We start from the raw sequence: 16,606 nt of genomic DNA on the forward strand, positions 1-16,606 counted from the left end.
GCCTGGCCCGTCAAATATTCAGATCTAGTTCTGGGACTAATTCATGTTCCCTTTTTTTTTTATTATTATTAATGATGATTAGTAACACAATACCTGCAGATTCCGGAAAAAACATATATCAAGACAAATAACATTCCCTTTCATTTGTGTTCCTTTGCTTGGTGCATGAATGTTAGAGATATACATGAATATACTACTAGCAGCTAACAAGAAAAAATTTCAGAGAGGAAGTGTAAGCAAGAGATTTCGGGTTCGAGTCCTTTCGCTTGTATTAAAAAAAAAACCTGCGGTGGGGAAAAATTTTTCTTCACATAAAACTTGCCTGGGCTATACACAACGTATACCACAGAAAAAGTTGTTTACCGCTACACTAGATAAAATCCGACCCAATTTCCCAGTTTGAATTATGGCCCTTTCCTCTACTTGGATAAAGTGGGATCAGAAGTAGCCATCGGAGTTTGCATCTTGTGAATGAATAAGTTTTAGGCTGGCTAGTATGGATGGGGCTGTAAATGGGCTTCCACGCCTCCATAATAAATGCCCGGAGCCGAACGAGCTTAATATAAGTTGCTCTTAATTTGGAAACCCCACCACTGCTCAACTTCCATAGTTACATAATACTAAATCTAAAATTTGAGAGCTCCACACCATGATAAGGGATTAGTCAAAATTTTAGCAAAAAGTTGGGGGATAATTCGTTTGGGGGAACGAGGAAGCATCTTAATTAATCGCATTCTGCTTAATCAAGACACGGAGTTGGGGGAAAGAAAAAGGCATAGAGCAAAAAATGATGTCCTGAATAAGTAACATTTGTCGGTCTCAATTTTGTGGTCCTTAGGTGAAGATGATTAGACAAAGAAAGTCCCTTACCCTCATAAAAGGATATTTATTGGAGATTATTTGGGACATTGAGTTACCTTTGTTTAGTTGGATATCTTTTTTTTTTAGGTAGGAAGAAGTTTGGATAAATGCAGCTCCAATCACCCTTACGAATTAGGGGCATGCATTCGAAACTACTTACTATAAGTTGGGTCCCATGATTATACCAAATTTTCATTATTCTGTTCTTGATTAAGAAAAAACCTTTAGTTTTTAGGTACTCATTCTAAAACTTTGTGCCCTCTAATGATCACCGTCCATTAAAAGAAAGAAATGCTAAACTAGGTGCATGCGAAGAATAGAAGAATTATGAAAAAGATAATCAGTGGCCAATTAGGTATTTGGGTTTTTCTTTTCCTTTTCCTTTTCCTTTTTGTTTTGTTTTGTTTTGTAGTAGTGGCTGACAAGATTCAAAAACATTATATGAGAAAAAACCATAGTACCATAGTAATGGTGGGCATTAGTGATGGACTAGATCAAACAAGTAACTCTTAGACTCATTCTCGCCAAACAACAACAACAACAAAAAAAAAAAAAAAGAAAAAAGAAAACAAGACTCATTCAACAGAGCCACAGGTCAGCTTTTTCAGTTTCTTGAAAAATTTTGGGGAACAAAATCCATATTTTATAAGAACACAGGTGAAAATTTAGCATCACTGGAGACCTATGGTGAATCCCAAGATTTCCCTCTGGGGTCTGAGGGAGTTGATAAAAGAATAATTGTTAGACTCATTCTTGCAGAACAAGGGGACAAAAAGAAAAGGAAAACTATTGACTCGTTCATATGCTACTAGTACTGCCATTTTCTGCATTCTTAGGCTTCTTTTACCGGTTGTTGATGGCCTAAAGCAAATGAGGAGTCCGAGGGTCAGGATCACACACAGCCGCTGCGTATTTGTTGAGCCTTGTGAGGGGCAGGTGGGCTTTTCTCGTGTCCCCGGTTTCATGTGATTTTGTTCAATAAAGTAAACCCACCTTCTTTTATGATCCTACTTGGAAGTTGGAATTTTATCATTCTAATATACGTTACGGTTGGCTAATTATTCCTAATTTTGTTAGTAGAAGGAAGTACAAATCCTGGTAAACGAGGATTCAAATCCTAGCTGATAGTTTGGAGTAGAAAGGTAAAAATTAGTTAAAAAAAAAAGGGATGGGGGGAAGGGGGGTGTCTTTATTATTTTCGATATTATCAGGTCTTTGATTAAATATATATTATTAATTTTGTCAATTATTACGTGCAACTTTGGTTGGGCCTTTAGACGCACAATTTGGGCTTTGGACAAATTCGTAGCTCCACCAATCCAATCCCATTCCCATGTTAGCATAACCAATCTAATGCGCACTCAAACTCAAATTGATTAGCTGAGGAATTTGTTTTGGTAATAGTACTACTTTGGATTGTACTAGTTAATCAATATATATTCTCCTTATTTTTACTTAAAAAAAAAGAATATTTAGCCTTGAAGTGCCTCTAGATCAAAAGTAATAGAACAAAGGAATTTGGCCAAAGTTAGACGAAAGAAGACAAGAATGATTGTCTATACAATCATTCCTGAGTGTAAAACCTTTTAAGTACTTTATAATTCATAACCTCGTAAGATATTTATAATATCATATAATAATTAACGTAAAGTTATACACGTCAGTTTATTGAAATTACAACAATCCACCATTTGTGTTTTTTTTTTTTTTTTTTTGTGTTAGTGATGTTATCTCATCCATACTTTGTTCGAACTAATAAAACGAGAATATGGTTCGTGATATTAATGTAAAATGCCCCTTCTCCTACACTTACTTATATGAAAGCCATAAAACAAAGACAAAAAAGTGCATTAGATGACATCCTTATCCTTAGGGGAGGCCAAGGATACATCTAAAGTGCCTTAGATGAGTTAATAGTACGAAAATGTTTCAATGCGTCCGGTAATTAAGAAAGCTATTTAATTAGTTACGACTCGTAAAAGTGCTTCAATGCACCATGTAGAGCTTTCAAGACTAGATGATATAAGCGATTAGCGCTGCAAACAAGTCGAGTTAAATCGTGCTCACGAACCGATCCGCGAGCTAACGAGTTTAATATTTTGAAATCGAATTCGAGCTCGACTTTAACTCGACTAATTCGAGCTCGATATTGATCAAACTCGACTCGAGCGGCTCTATTCATTCGCACCCGTATAAGCAACAACTGGTTGTTTAGTAAAACATTACCAATTCTATATTCCACGGTGCCCCCAATGTGAACTTCAGAAGATTTTAAAACAAGTTCTGAATTGTCAAAGCTCTGCTGTGATGACTCTTGGTTTTCAGGATTACACACAAGAAAGGGCATGTGACTAAGTTCTAATTCTTGAACCTTGACGGAAGAAGGGAATTCAAATCGAACCTTGTAAAATTGTTAAAAGGTTTCTTAGAAGACGACATTTACGCCGAAGCTCCGCGGGCGGCGCCAAAACAAGTTTTTATTTGTTGTTTTACTTTTCAATTAAGAAAATGGGGTGTGAACTGGTAATATATTGATTGGCATCTAACAATACTCAGAATATCACGGTAACCTTCTTTTTTTTGTTTTTCAGTTAGGACGTTATGATAATATAATTAGAGACTTATAGCTAGCTAGGGTAAATTCAAAAGTATATTAGTGTGCTTTTTGGAGATTACATTATTATGTTGAACTTATCTAATAAAAAATTAACATTTTTAGCGCTTTATTTTAATTGATTACAGATAAGAGTTGAACTGTGGAGTGTATATTATTCTCGTAACTATATATAGTCAGCAATCGAAATGTAGAACCGTGAAGACCCATCAGTGAAATATTATTCTCTTAACTATAGTCAGCAATCGAAATCTAGAACCATGAAAACCCATCAACGAATTTTACTAATTAATGTATCAAAAAACAGAAAAACAAAAACAAAAGCAAAAGGGGCTGAAACAAAATTATGAAAAACTGGTTGATAAATGACCAGCCGATACATGCAATTGAAAGAGAAAAAGTGCTTCATTGACAAAATTCCAATTGAAAAGTTGAGGAGCTCCTCCGGTGGTCACAATTCTTTGGTGCTTGTGGAAGCATCATATCATGCATGAAGTAGGAAACAGAGAGTTATGACCGTAAACCTTTTTTATGATGAGTTTATGCTACGCAGAGCTTTTTTTTTTTTCCTTCCTCTTTTCTTGGTCCATGAAGAAAACTTTCAACTGGTACTCAACGTACGAGTATCAATTAAAATTGAAGTACTTTTTTTGGTTTTTCAAGCATTGAAGTTAAATTGAAAATTTTCAAATGCGAGGAAAAATAATAAATGTAGGTGTATAATGAAATGATAAATTAGTGCTAACCAATTTTCTTATCTGTAACTAGAAGAGCTGAAAGTGTCAAGGTTTTGAAATCAGAGTGTTGCTATCTTTAAGATTAATGTTGCCATTCCTAACTGTTGCACGCACAGAAAACGAATTAATTAGTCCAAAACATGTGCAAGTTAGTTAATTTTTAGGGTGTATATATATATATCAATCAGTATAAACAAGAGAAGTCGAATTTGATATTTTTTACTTACATTCTTTCCTTTTAAATCATTCAATCTATTTCTTCCCTATTTTTAAAGGCACTGTTTAAAGATAAGATGACAAAAAAATATTCAAGAAAACAACTTAGCACCCCGTCGTATCTTGAGAAAACAACAGTAGTCAAAATCGACTTGTTTGAAGGGTCTAGGGAACAATTCCTCTGAGCACCCCGATCGAAGAGAAAAGTTTCGTCCTTTTATGTCTCTTGTCAAAATCACTCGGTTATAACCTGAATTTCAACCTCCTTTCCGTGGAACTTCCCACTAAAAATATACTATGTCAAAACTCCAAATCAACGTTAAACGGTCGAACTGGTAGTAAACTCGAAAATTCTAAACTAAACACATAAACTGTACCAATGTTATTCTTTATAAGTGGAACGTGAATGATCAACAGGCCATGCATTTTGAGAACCCTATATAAACTGCAAAAGCCAAAACGAATTTCATCACAAACTCAAACAGCCAAAAGAAAAAGAAACACATTCTATATATATATTTTTTATTGCAATACTCAAAAACCCAAAAAAAAAATAATAAAGAAGAAGAGGGTTTTGAAATCTTCATAAAAAACCATGCAGCGTTCAGTGGCCAAGAACATACTCCAACACCATGTCCTCAGCTACCAAAATCCGACTCGTCTGATTAACAAAATTCCTCAGCCACCATGCGATGTCTTCATTAACCACAGGGGCGTTGATACTAAGAAAACCATAGCTTCCTTGCTATATGATCATCTTGTTCGGCTGAGACGTCGTCCATTTTTGGACAACAAGAATATGAAGCCGGGCGACAAGTTGTTCGAGAAAATCGATACTGCGATAAAGGGGTGCAAGATTGGAGTTGCAGTGTTTTCTCCTACATATTGTCAGTCGTATTTCTGCTTGCATGAGCTGGCCCTCATCATGGAGACTAAGAAAAAGGTGATCCCTATCTTCTGTGATGTCAAGCCATCACAGCTTCGTGTCGTGAACGATGGAAGGGTTCCCCCGGAGCAGATTGAGAGGTTTAACATGGCCCTAGAGGAAGCCAAATTCACCGTAGGCCTTGCATTTGACTCCACCAAAGGGTAAGAAATAAATCTTCATTCTTGTTTTTACTTTCTTACGTAAAAAAGAACGATAATTAATTAGTTATCGCAGATGAAAATATGCATTATGAACTTGCTATGCTCGTTGTTTAGATACGATTGATTCTGAACCAAATGGATATGCAGTTCAATTTGAAGACATAATTTACTTATACTATTAATTATGCAGGCTCAATTGTGAAGGAGGAGTTCAGATTTTTAGAGATCTTGGGTTCAATTCCTCAATTTTCATTCCCGTTTCTTAAATTTTAAAAAAAATAAAACAGAAATGAAAGAAAACAAAAAGATAAAGAGATTGATAGCACGATTGATTTGAAAAGTTCAAACACTTGCGTTCTTGGGAAATTTATGATATGTATGTTTCCTTAATATTGACATTAAACTTTATTGTTGAATTTCTTTGATTAATTATGTCTGTGTGGAAATTAACAGGAACTGGTCCGAAGTGCTAACGGACGCAGCAGAGATAGTAATGGAGAGCTTGGCTGAGGTCGAGAATGAAGAGAGAATGATGCACATGAGAAAGCTAAAGTTCCCTTCCGATGTGCCCAAGATTTGCTCCACCAACACTGGCAACTGATCTTAAAACCAAGATTATGACCAAAATAATACATCTGCTGAGTTTTCTGAACGAAGCCAATAATTAACTAATAATCTCCCTATATTCATTCAATTCAATTCAAATTCTTTCGGTCTTGCACGGTCTCATTCAATTCGTAAATAGAGCGACATCCCTACATACACACGTCGTTTGTCCCCTTTGACTGTATCTTTTACCAATTCTTTGAAGCAAAAATTCGTTGTAATTGTTCTCCTACTTGAATTTTCTTTGTTGGTTCTCCAAATTATTGCTGTTTGTATCACTGTAACTGAGACTCGAATAAGCGTTGTACTTTTTCCTGGAAAGCATAAAATAAAGCACTGTATTCACCGAAGTCATTTATTAATTGACTTTTTTTTATGATAATTAATTAACATAAACTTGTGCTTCTTATTATTAATATTATTATTTTCCAACAGAAGGTGGTATCCCAGTTTAGGCAGACTAATCAATCCGCCTCTTGACCTGCAAAGTTTAGTCCAGGGATACGAGCGCCATACCATGGGATTCGAACGGGATACGACCTCATTCCTCGCTGGGGGCTCGTGCTAATTATTAATAGATAGATGATCCATGAGACCAAATGTGTGTCAGTCACTATTTGATTCATTTATCTGTGATGCTTATCAGCTATGGTCGTTACTATTTAACTGTGATGACAAATATAATCTCTGTAACACTTGCATTCCTTTTTTTTTTTTTTTATCCATATTTTTCTGTCTCCTCGTAATAGTAGATTATCCATCATTTTTCAGTATCTGACATATGCAAAACACAGTACATCCCATTTGAGTTCGTGCAAGATAATACCAGTATGACTAAAGGAAATCGAACGAAAATCGTAATGGCGATTAAGCTACCGCGTTTAGTATGCGAGGGAAGAAGAGTTAAAGGACGGCATGTTTTCACATTTTTCTCCCATAATATGGAGTTGTTCAATAAGAAATTTTCTTTTTTTCTGTTTCTGCCAAGTAATGTATGGTAAGAATTTCTTGAACGAGGGAATAGAAATTCTACATTTTTTTTTTGTTGGTTATTCTGTTTTTCTCCCCTGAGCAAACAAACCTAGAGGGCGGTAATGGAAAGTTAAGACCGTTAAAGTTGGATATTCAATCAATTCTAGAGATAGCAATGGGGCAGTTTTGGGGATCCTCCAAAAAACTCCCCTCACCCCCGCCCCGTTGCCAAAAAATTCCCCAACCGCCCCTGCCTTGCCCTACCCAAGCCCGCCCCACTTTTCCCGTGATGTCCACGGGTGATAATTTGATTTTTTTTTTTACAAGTTTTTATTCAATAGATTAAAGTTAAATTCAAAAAATAAAAAAAAAATACGGAGCTGAAAAAAGTGAAACAAGAAAATTGTTAAAATAAAACACCAAAAAAATTAAAAAACTTAATTGGATTGTATAAATAACATCTGAAAATACTCATAGTACGCGTAACATGCTTGTGCCAAATATCAACTTATAATTTGGATATAAATGGGATAATAGCTATGTTTAATTGACAAATATTTTAAATTTATTATTTTTAGATTATATAATATAATATATTATATTTATTTATTTTAATAAATTGAAGCAGGGGATGGAGCAGGAATATCGTCCCCCGCCCATTTAAAAGGGGGAGAAACATTCCCCCGTCCCGTCCCGGCCCCGCCCATTACTCTCCCGCGGACATTTGCTCCCATTGTCCTCCCCTGTTCAATTCTTGTTAGGAAGAAGCAGGAGTACTAACTATAGGTAAAAAACCAGTACAAGACTTCGCCATAGTATAAACACTACAAGGAGTAAGACCACTTTATTTTAGGCATGCGTTGACTTGAAAATCCACTTTCATAAACTTTTCCGAGCATTAAATGTCATAAAAGGTAGTTTGGTTGGAAGCAGAAAAACCTCGTGGAGATTGAAAAGAAAATTTCTGCAATCCTTAAAATTTTGAGGTAAGCAAACACTTAAAGCAGCAATTGAGTGCCTTATGCATTCAATTCAAAATATTTTCTGCGCCTCGAGCTCAAGTTATTTTCACGAGTCCCATCCGTTTTTAACATAATTAAAATGTATCAAATTAATAGGGAAATGGTAAATGAATGTGTGCCTAATAATTTCCACGATAAAGCCTCACTAGCCCCTCTACTTAGATATGCTGATCACATTTGAAGCACGTAACTATTTAATATCAACTATTAAGGTGTTTACAGTGGAAAAAGAAAACAGGAAGCTGTAGCGGAAAACGACGTCGTGAAAGAGCAAGAACAAAGTCGAGAGATTTGAGTTATGCACAAAGGGGAATTAGACAAAAAAAAAAAGGTGTAATTAAACGGAACATGGTCTCGACAGAGAGAGAGGACTCACTAGATGTAAGTACGAATGCAACTAGTAAGAGTAAAACATCTTATTCGAAATTCACGGGAATGAAAAAAATTAAGGTTGGGATTGCTTCCCTGTAAAGGGTCCGATCCGGCTCGAAACATGATTAGTTACAAACTATAAAACGGATCCAGACACCTGTAGATTATACCTAAAAAAAAAAAAAGAGTAAAACATCTTATCTTAGTCATGAATTGAATAGAAAATGAATTCCCATGAACTTTTCCGAGCATTATTAGCCACAAAAAGATGATTGGTTCAAAAAAAAAAAAAGGGCAACTCGAAGATCAAAGTGAGAACTTTTGCAATCGTTAACATTATCAGGTAAGCAACTGCGTGAGGGAACAATTGAATGACTTGATGCATAAACAATTCTGAATTATTTTCTGTTCCACCAGTCCAGTCCATTTTTTGTGGACATAATTAAAATGCACCAAATTAATAGTGCAATAGGAAAAAAACAATGGCTAAGCAATATTTTTCATGACGAAACGTTAGTACTCCCTGCAGCCATGTTTATCACATTCAAAGTCTTTTAGTATTAACTACTGAGGAGTTTACAGTAGAAAACTACATGGCAACTTCCGTGGGACAACAAAACAGGAAGCTGGAAGAGCAAAAAAACAGAAGTCAAGAAATCCGATCAGTTAGGAGTGTGTAATGAAACGGAACATGATTTCTGTCACCGGAAAATTCATCACCTAAACATCAAAGGTGACCGCAATGGAAAATTGTACACCATTACTTCACTTCTAACTAATCTTGAATGAATTAGTGCAATAATTTTTGAACCCACAAAAAAAAAAAAAACATAAAAAAAGGACACAGAGGAAAACAATAATAAATGCTTCCCTAGCTACAACACCTTTTTCCTCTGATTCCCTATCTGATCAATATAGGAAAGAAGTTGAATATGGTAGATAAGAAGAAGGAGAGTATGATGGATTGCCCCTGCAAATCCTATAAATTGCACGCCCAAGGACCTCCACCATTTCTGCAGCAAACCTCATAGTCAAAGGCCTCAAGGACGTTGCCCACAATCCCACCACCGCCATCACTATTTCTGCGCCCAAGCTCATCATGCATTCTCATCACTCATCCCAGGCCCCTTCTTTGTTCTTCTTTATGATCTCCTTACCATCTTCAGTCTCAGAGCTTCCAAGTCTAGCACGGTTTGATTATATTTTGTATTTAACTGTTGCAGAAGGAAGCTTCGCGAAAATGGGTGGCAAAGGGTGGGTGTACGCGGTGCACGTGTTACTGTGCCCAACTACCGTTCGCAGTTATAAGGATCATGAAACTACCTTACTTAGTAGTCGGACTCGAAAAGTTGAGTTCCGTCCAATTCAAATTGATTCGTGTAGTTCTTATGACTTTGGATGTAAATTTATATAATTTTGATGTGAATTTAAATTTATCAATTCGTATAATTAAGTTGGTGATCACACAAAAATTGTACGAATTTACACCTTTATAACGAGTAAAGATTACGGGAACTAGTTTGAGTTAGATCGAATTTAATAACTAGGGAGCCTCCTAATCCACTCTGCGGTCCATATATATACATGTGTTTGTCTAACATGCTACTTAGTACAATCCAATCAATGGGATTTAGACACCAAACCCCCAGTGTAAACTAGCATTCCATCATGAAATCGTATAAGAGATGAATTGTGCTTTTGCCTTTTCAAGTCATTGGTTCATCTTCACATACGCTTTCCAGCTAATCACGCAGTCAATTTGTTGTCAAGCACCCCCTACATGATGATGATATCCGACCTTAGCAACTAGGCCTTCTGGGCCACAATGCCCCTTTGATTCCATCTGCAACACCAAGGCGCATTTTCAGCCAAACGCTCTTCCCAGATTTTATCAGAAAGGGTTGGAAAAAAGAAAACGTTCTAATGCGCAGTTGGTTGATTGTTAGGTAGGTGCGATTTGCAAAGTAGTTGCCTCCGGGAGAATACGTGTCAGTTTACAAAAGTTACGAAGTTCAAATGAAAATATGCGTTTGTTATACGCTTAAACCTGTCAGTGTCATAAAGAAAAAAAAAAAAAACGCCAACAAAGTAAGAAATACTAACGAACCACCAACCCACCACACCACCGCTTAAGTGAGTTTCAAACCTTGCCTCTCATAAAAAAATATATATATATATCACATTTAAGTGGTTTATTTCTAAAAAAAATTCAGACAGGTATGCTGTGCACCCGTCTGATCTGGTGATAATTCAGTTCCCTCCAGATTATTTTTAAACCTCCTTAGATCCGTCCCCTTTTCCTTAGTATAAAATAGTATAGATTTATCGTCTCCGGAAAAAAAAAAAAAAAAAAGTAAGAAGTACTAACTACTTCTTTCTTTTGTGCCTCTGTCCTTGCACAATTATATGCTAGATATTTTAAATGTCGAGATGAGATTGAAAATCCGTTTCAAGAAGTGGACGATGCGTAGGCCGCCTGTGGCCGAGGAACAAGGACCGGTCCATAGGCTACATGAAGAATTAGCAAGGGTGGGCCATTTCAACAACGGCTATCCATGACAAAATTTTGATGCACAGTTGTCATTATCACATCTACTTCTTTTGCTGCTAGTAATGCATGAATTTGGACAGGGACTTGCCTAAAAGTTCTCAGCTTGTATTTTGCTTTGCTTTACTACGTCATCTTCTGTTTTCTGCAAGAGACGCAGATTCCTAGCCATGCTAACAACACAGTAGCAACCCATAGAAACAATAATTACTGCTAGGATTACAACAAGGTTGAAATTGAGACTAGAATTGAGGCTAGTATTGGTCAGGAAATATTTATACCATTTAGCAGATGACCAAGGATTCAATTTAACCATACATGATCATGTTTTTTTCATGTGCAAGCCATAAGACTGGGCACATGACATGAGTCAATTAAATCCAGGCATAATGACCTTCAATCAAACCATAGAACAAGAAGGACAAATGGCTGCTATGGTGACATCAAAGGTGAAAGTATAAACACTAGAAAGATAGTTTTATAATCAGTAATCAAGCCATTTCTGCACTACCATGCTTTACATTGGGTACCAGACCATCTTGATTAATAGCAGGAATTGCACTTCTTGACTCCAGATCTTTAAGGCTAGTCTTCCTCAGGAAATCTCTGTACCACTTGGCAGACAGTCTTGGAATGCGATTCAAGGTTACGCGGTCAAAAGAATAAAGTCCAAATTTGAGATCATAACCACTGGACCACACAAAGGCGTCCATCAAGGTCCAAATGAAATAGCCCCGTACGTCAGCTCCATCCCTATTAGAGGACAAGTAGAAATCTCTTGAGCAAACTTCCAAAGAAAGGTGATCATAACAGGAGTATTAAACAGCTCTATACCCAGTTTATAATTGCAAATTTTGATGATGAAAAATGCATAACTAGCCTGCAAAAGGTTAAGCCAACATAGAAATGCCATTAACACATTGCTCTAGAATGGGCACATGGGGAAGACAAGTTTAGCAGCTACACATACACAAAGCTAGCAGCAACCCACAGAAATTCAAAAAGAGAAAACAGCAACAAAAAAAAAAAAAAAAAAAAAATCAATTTTAATTTTTTTTTATTTTTAAAAAAGAGCTAGAATCAATATTAACTTTGCAACTGGGGAAAAAGGCTTTATAGTGCAGGCTCATTTGGAAAGAAAGTGTACCAGATAGAGTCTAACAGTGTAACATGAAGTTTGAATCAGTTTCTAATGCATCAGATTCTAAGAATCAAAGCTCTGTTAAATAAATAAGAGAAACAATGACCTTATAGCTTGAGCCAAAGATGCAATATATGCTTTATGATATTCAACTCGCTTGGTATCATGCTGCAAGTCATCAACTTCACCATGTTCCCACGGTGGACAATAACCTGAAGGTAAGTAAACAAACATATTATGACGATGAACATTATCATCAAATTTTCTATCAATTTTATGCAATTGCAATTAGTTTCCCATGCCTGAGCTGATGAGTTGAGGAAATAATGTGAAATGTCAGACAACTTCATGAGACATATTACTTTTAAATACTTGGTGCTTTCTAAAATCAATCTTAGCCACTTATTTAATTTAATGCAACTTAAACCATTCCACCTCAGCAGCAAAATTTAACTTCAACAACAGAGTGACACTGCAGATAAAAAACCAGATTCGCAGATGACTATTAAATACACTGCATATATCTAGACCCATGAGAATTCAGAAATATATATGTACCATTCTCCACGATGAAAACAGGCTTGTCAGGGTATCGCTTCTTAGCATAGTCCACAATCTCTTTAATGCCTCTTGGAACAATAAAAGTTTGAAACATCCCTGTCTGTTAAAAACAGGATAATTTACTTTAAATCACAGAAAAACAATAAATCTCTAGTTCAAGTTGTCATTGCAAATTGAATGAGATAAAAAATATTGAGTATTTAAGTCATGGAAAATGGACTTCTTTTTACCGGTTCCCCAATCGGAACACCATCTCGTTCTGTAATAGTAGACACAAAGCCTTTGATTGCACGGTTTTCACCCGGTAAACAGGTAGTATTAGAGCACATACAATTAGAATAGATGCAGTCCTTGGCATATACAGTTGCATAGTGGTTAAGCCCTATGAAGTCCGTACTATTGCTTAAGAGTTGTTTTTCCTCTGAAGTGAATGTCGGTAATTCTTTCCCGTGGTAGCGACGCATTTCTGGAGGATAATCACCATATACCAGAGGATCCAAACCCCTAGTTTGTAGGAATTACATCATGTCAAATCAAGAAAGTGGATTGTTATTCCATGATAACAGAATTCACACCCACATGCAGCTCAACACCAAGAATTCTAGCCCATGAGGCCTACATCCAATCTTAAAAAGACATTGAGAACAAAACAGTAGAATTTATAAGATTTCAGTGTTACTGGTTGGTGGATCATAGTCTAACTATTTGTTGGTTCATGTTCCATAGAATGTATTCCATGCCCACTACCGATTGTGAGACAATAACAAGGGAGTGCTGCTTTTTTCTAGATCTCTACACTATCATAGCACAGAGAAAACACTAGGATTACCAAAAGATATATCCATCCCGGTCTAGCACTGCTTGATTTAATGGTCTGGTATATAAACCTACCAATTATCCAACTTACAGGTCTAGCAGGCTTGTTTCAAAGGACCTGTGAAGGGAGGGCAGTTTGCTTGCAGGTGTTTCCAAATACCAAACTAGTGAATAACTCATCAAGCCAGATTAAAGGCCTACTATTAGGTCATGATAGCACTTACCAAGCCAAAGAAAAAGCCAATGCCCTATTTGCAGCTTCCTTGTCAAGCTCATCATCACTCAATGGTTCGTACATCATTGCACTCACTGCAACTCCCATCATGCCACCTTGTTTGTGCTGCATCAACATTAATTGATCTTTGTAATCAAAGAAGAAAAAAAAAAAGTATAAAACAGTGGTACAAAGAATTACTTCACTTGCCTGAAACTGCTCACGGTAGAGTTTAACAGCCTTGGAATGTGCCAGTAACATATTGTGCATTGCAATGAGTGGCTCAATATCCGAATTTCCAGCAGAACAATTGCCAAAAGGAGGTGAGCAATGTCCTGGAGGGTATATTCCCTTTTCATAGGCTAATTCAGAAAGCAAATTTGCTTCATTCATTGTGATCCAATACCTCACGCGATCACCAAAGTACTTGAAACATGTTTCAGCAAAACGGACATAATCATCCCTTGCATATCACATGCACCCCAAATTTTGGTCATGAAATAAAAGACTTAACAACATCATTGAAAACAGTAGAAGAAAGTTCAACATACTGCATAAAAGGACTTAGCCAGCCCCCGTATCTGTCCAAAAGTTCCTGGGGAAAATCGTAATGGTGAATTGTCACGAATGGCTTAATTCCTGCAATGCATAAATATTTCAAGCCTCAAAAGGACAAAATGAGGTTGTGGGGCAGGGTTGACCAAGACTTTCTCCAGATTACCTCTGATTAATAGATTATCAATGATTTTGTTGTAAAACATGATTCCAGCAGGGTTAACATCACCTAACTTCCCTCCTGGCCATACCAAAAAAGGATTATAGTTACTGATAAGTGCTGATTGAACTTGATACTCACCAATAAACAACCAAAGAAAAGGTGTATGCAAAGGATCCGAAATTAACCACACTTGGCAAAATTCTGGCCCAAGAAATGGAGAACCGGTAGGCATCCACACCAAGAGAATGGATTATCTCGATGTCCTCCTATTGGAATTGAAAAAGTTTCAAACCTTCACGTCATTTCATTACTTCAATTTCTCAGTATTACATCTTCATCATACCGTGAATGTTAAAGAGTGCTTGAAAATAACAAGAAATAGGAGTAGAGATAGTACCAAATAACGATGGTAATGGTCAGCAGCTATATCTGCAGTGTCGCCATTATTTACACTACCTAAAAGAATTTGAATCAAATAAGAAATTAAACTGCTATCGTACAACAAGAAATGCCGGAAGACAGAGGCATACTAAAAAAGAAGCAGCTGCTGCAAAATAACAGTATGACAAGTACCTCGTTTGCGGACAAAAACATCCCAGTTACTAAGACTCTTACCATCATCAAGAATTGCACCCTCAATCTAAAATTATGGGCACAGTATTATTGTTTTGGGCGAACTAAAGAATAAAAAAATTGAATCTTTACAGCCAAGAACACATACCCAAATCAGAAAAGTAGCAAAAGAAGCATACTTGGTATGAAGAAGTGGAAACACCAAAGAGAAACCCATCTGGGAAATCTGATTTTTTGACTTCTGCTGGTTGTTCTGCATTTCCATTGCCTTCTTCAGCAATGGCTTTTGCAGAAATCAGCAATATGACCAACAAAAAGCAGAAAAAGTAGTAATAGGTAATACTAGCAGTTATTTTCATGATCGGACCAGGTTGACTTGTCCTGAATTTTTTTGAAACCAATAATATGAAGCAAATATTACTGTTCAGGGCAATTTGATTAGTGCAGCTGCTCTGCAAAGATATGGGGTACTAAAAAATTTACAGAACTGACAATTGGGCGAATATTATGATGTATCGCGATGGGCATGAATGGTTCTTAGAGCAGCGGTTTCTCCGGCTGGCTGCGTCAAGGATGGTTAATCGTGAACCGCTTACCTACTCCTACTCTTACTCTTACACTATTCCTTTGGATTTTAGTGCAGATACAGAGGTTTCAACCTCTGACCTGCAATCAAGCCTTGTCTCAAAGGATAGGTGTGACAGTGACGACACTCAACGACTATGGGCGTCTCCAGTCTCCACTCTCCCATTGTGATACTCAATTTCAACCTGGATGCAGTGCACCACCGCAACGCCTTGTTTGGAAAAGGAATTTTTCACAAAAAAAAAAAAAATTTTGTATGTTTTCGTGAGCATATTTTTTAATTAATTTTTTATTTTATATATATTAAATTATTATCGTACATTTTTTTTATAAAAATTTAAAAAAATTGCAATTGGCTAAAATCTGAAAGAACGTAAATGATTTGACCACAAAAGAAGGAAACAAAGGAAGAAGGGAGGTAAATATAATTAACCCGAAATATTAAGACAATAAAAGTACATTAAGGAAATAACGTCCAAAAACAAAGCAAATTTTAACACTCGTTGTAGACTATTTTTTTTTTTTTACAGCGAATATCTTTAATTAAAATTTAGGTCAATCACATTTGGACCATTAACTGTATATACTAAGACAGATACCTTTTTCTTTGAATTGATAGGCGAGCTCAAACTTATATTAGTCGAGCCAAATTGAGCTCACAAGCAATTTGGTTCCTGTAATAGCTCTTACTTAAGAGTCTTAGCCGCAATAAATTCTGTTGACCAGTTTCGTCAATGATCCATTTGTGCCGCAGATTGCTCGATATTTCGCATGCTACCAATAATAATGTAACATCAAAAAAAAATTTTTTTTTTTTTGGAAAGAAACATCAATTGATGATAACAAGGCAGATTATTAATGTAATACTATGAATTGTTGATAATGTGGCTATGTCGGACTACGGATCTTTAAAGCATCGTTTCCTTTTCTTAGTGACCTTCCAGCAGCACCACTGCCGACA

At 36.3% G+C, this 16,606-nt stretch overlaps 2 protein-coding genes across 4 annotated transcripts; one reads left to right on the forward strand and one right to left on the reverse strand.

The window, feature by feature from the left end:
- Positions 1-5,023: 5,023 nt before the first annotated feature.
- LOC113687650 (probable 2' cyclic ADP-D-ribose synthase BdTIR) lies at positions 5,024-6,118 on the forward strand. Its single transcript, XM_027205211.2, has 2 exons — positions 5,024-5,517; positions 5,971-6,118. The coding sequence occupies exons 1-2, from the start codon at positions 5,024-5,026 to the stop codon at positions 6,116-6,118; spliced, it is 642 nt and encodes a 213-aa protein (XP_027061012.2).
- Positions 6,119-11,297: 5,179 nt separating this feature from the next.
- On the reverse strand, positions 11,298-15,735 carry LOC113688029 (beta-glucosidase 18). 3 transcript variants are annotated; one of them, XM_027205609.2, is made up of 12 exons: positions 15,209-15,735; positions 15,061-15,127; positions 14,885-14,943; positions 14,678-14,753; positions 14,491-14,565; positions 14,321-14,408; positions 13,980-14,232; positions 13,780-13,895; positions 12,970-13,243; positions 12,737-12,839; positions 12,285-12,390; positions 11,298-11,790 (listed from the first exon to the last, which is right to left on the reverse strand). In XM_027205609.2, the coding sequence occupies exons 1-12, from the start codon at positions 15,323-15,325 to the stop codon at positions 11,529-11,531; spliced, it is 1,596 nt and encodes a 531-aa protein (XP_027061410.2). In that variant the 5' UTR covers positions 15,326-15,735; the 3' UTR covers positions 11,298-11,528. The 3 variants fall into 3 exon arrangements, with proteins under 3 accessions (XP_027061410.2, XP_027061411.2, XP_027061409.2); XM_027205610.2 differs by having other exon boundaries at positions 13,980-14,195; positions 14,321-14,364; positions 15,240-15,569; XM_027205608.2 differs by having other exon boundaries at positions 15,240-15,569.
- Between the last annotated feature and the right edge of the window lie 871 nt (positions 15,736-16,606).

The sequence above is a fragment of the Coffea arabica genome, chromosome 5c (genome assembly GCF_036785885.1).
Source record: "Coffea arabica cultivar ET-39 chromosome 5c, Coffea Arabica ET-39 HiFi, whole genome shotgun sequence".
Lineage (NCBI taxonomy): Eukaryota > Viridiplantae > Streptophyta > Magnoliopsida > Gentianales > Rubiaceae > Coffea > Coffea arabica.

Excerpts from the sequence above, each read along its gene's own strand:
- LOC113687650 (XM_027205211.2), top strand. The coding sequence starts at position 5,024 with ATGCAGCGTTCAGTGGCCAAGAACATACTCCAACACCATGTCCTCAGC. Across the intron at positions 5,518-5,970 it reads GCATTTGACTCCACCAAAGG|GAACTGGTCCGAAGTGCTAA; the intron begins GTAAGAAATAAA and ends GGAAATTAACAG.
- LOC113688029 (XM_027205608.2), bottom strand. The coding sequence starts at position 15,419 with ATGAAAATAACTGCTAGTATTACCTATTACTACTTTTTCTGCTTTTTG. Across the intron at positions 14,409-14,490 it reads TGATAATCTATTAATCAGAG|GAATTAAGCCATTCGTGACA; the intron begins GTAATCTGGAGA and ends TATGCATTGCAG. Across the intron at positions 14,233-14,320 it reads TGGCTAAGTCCTTTTATGCA|GGATGATTATGTCCGTTTTG; the intron begins GTATGTTGAACT and ends GTGATATGCAAG.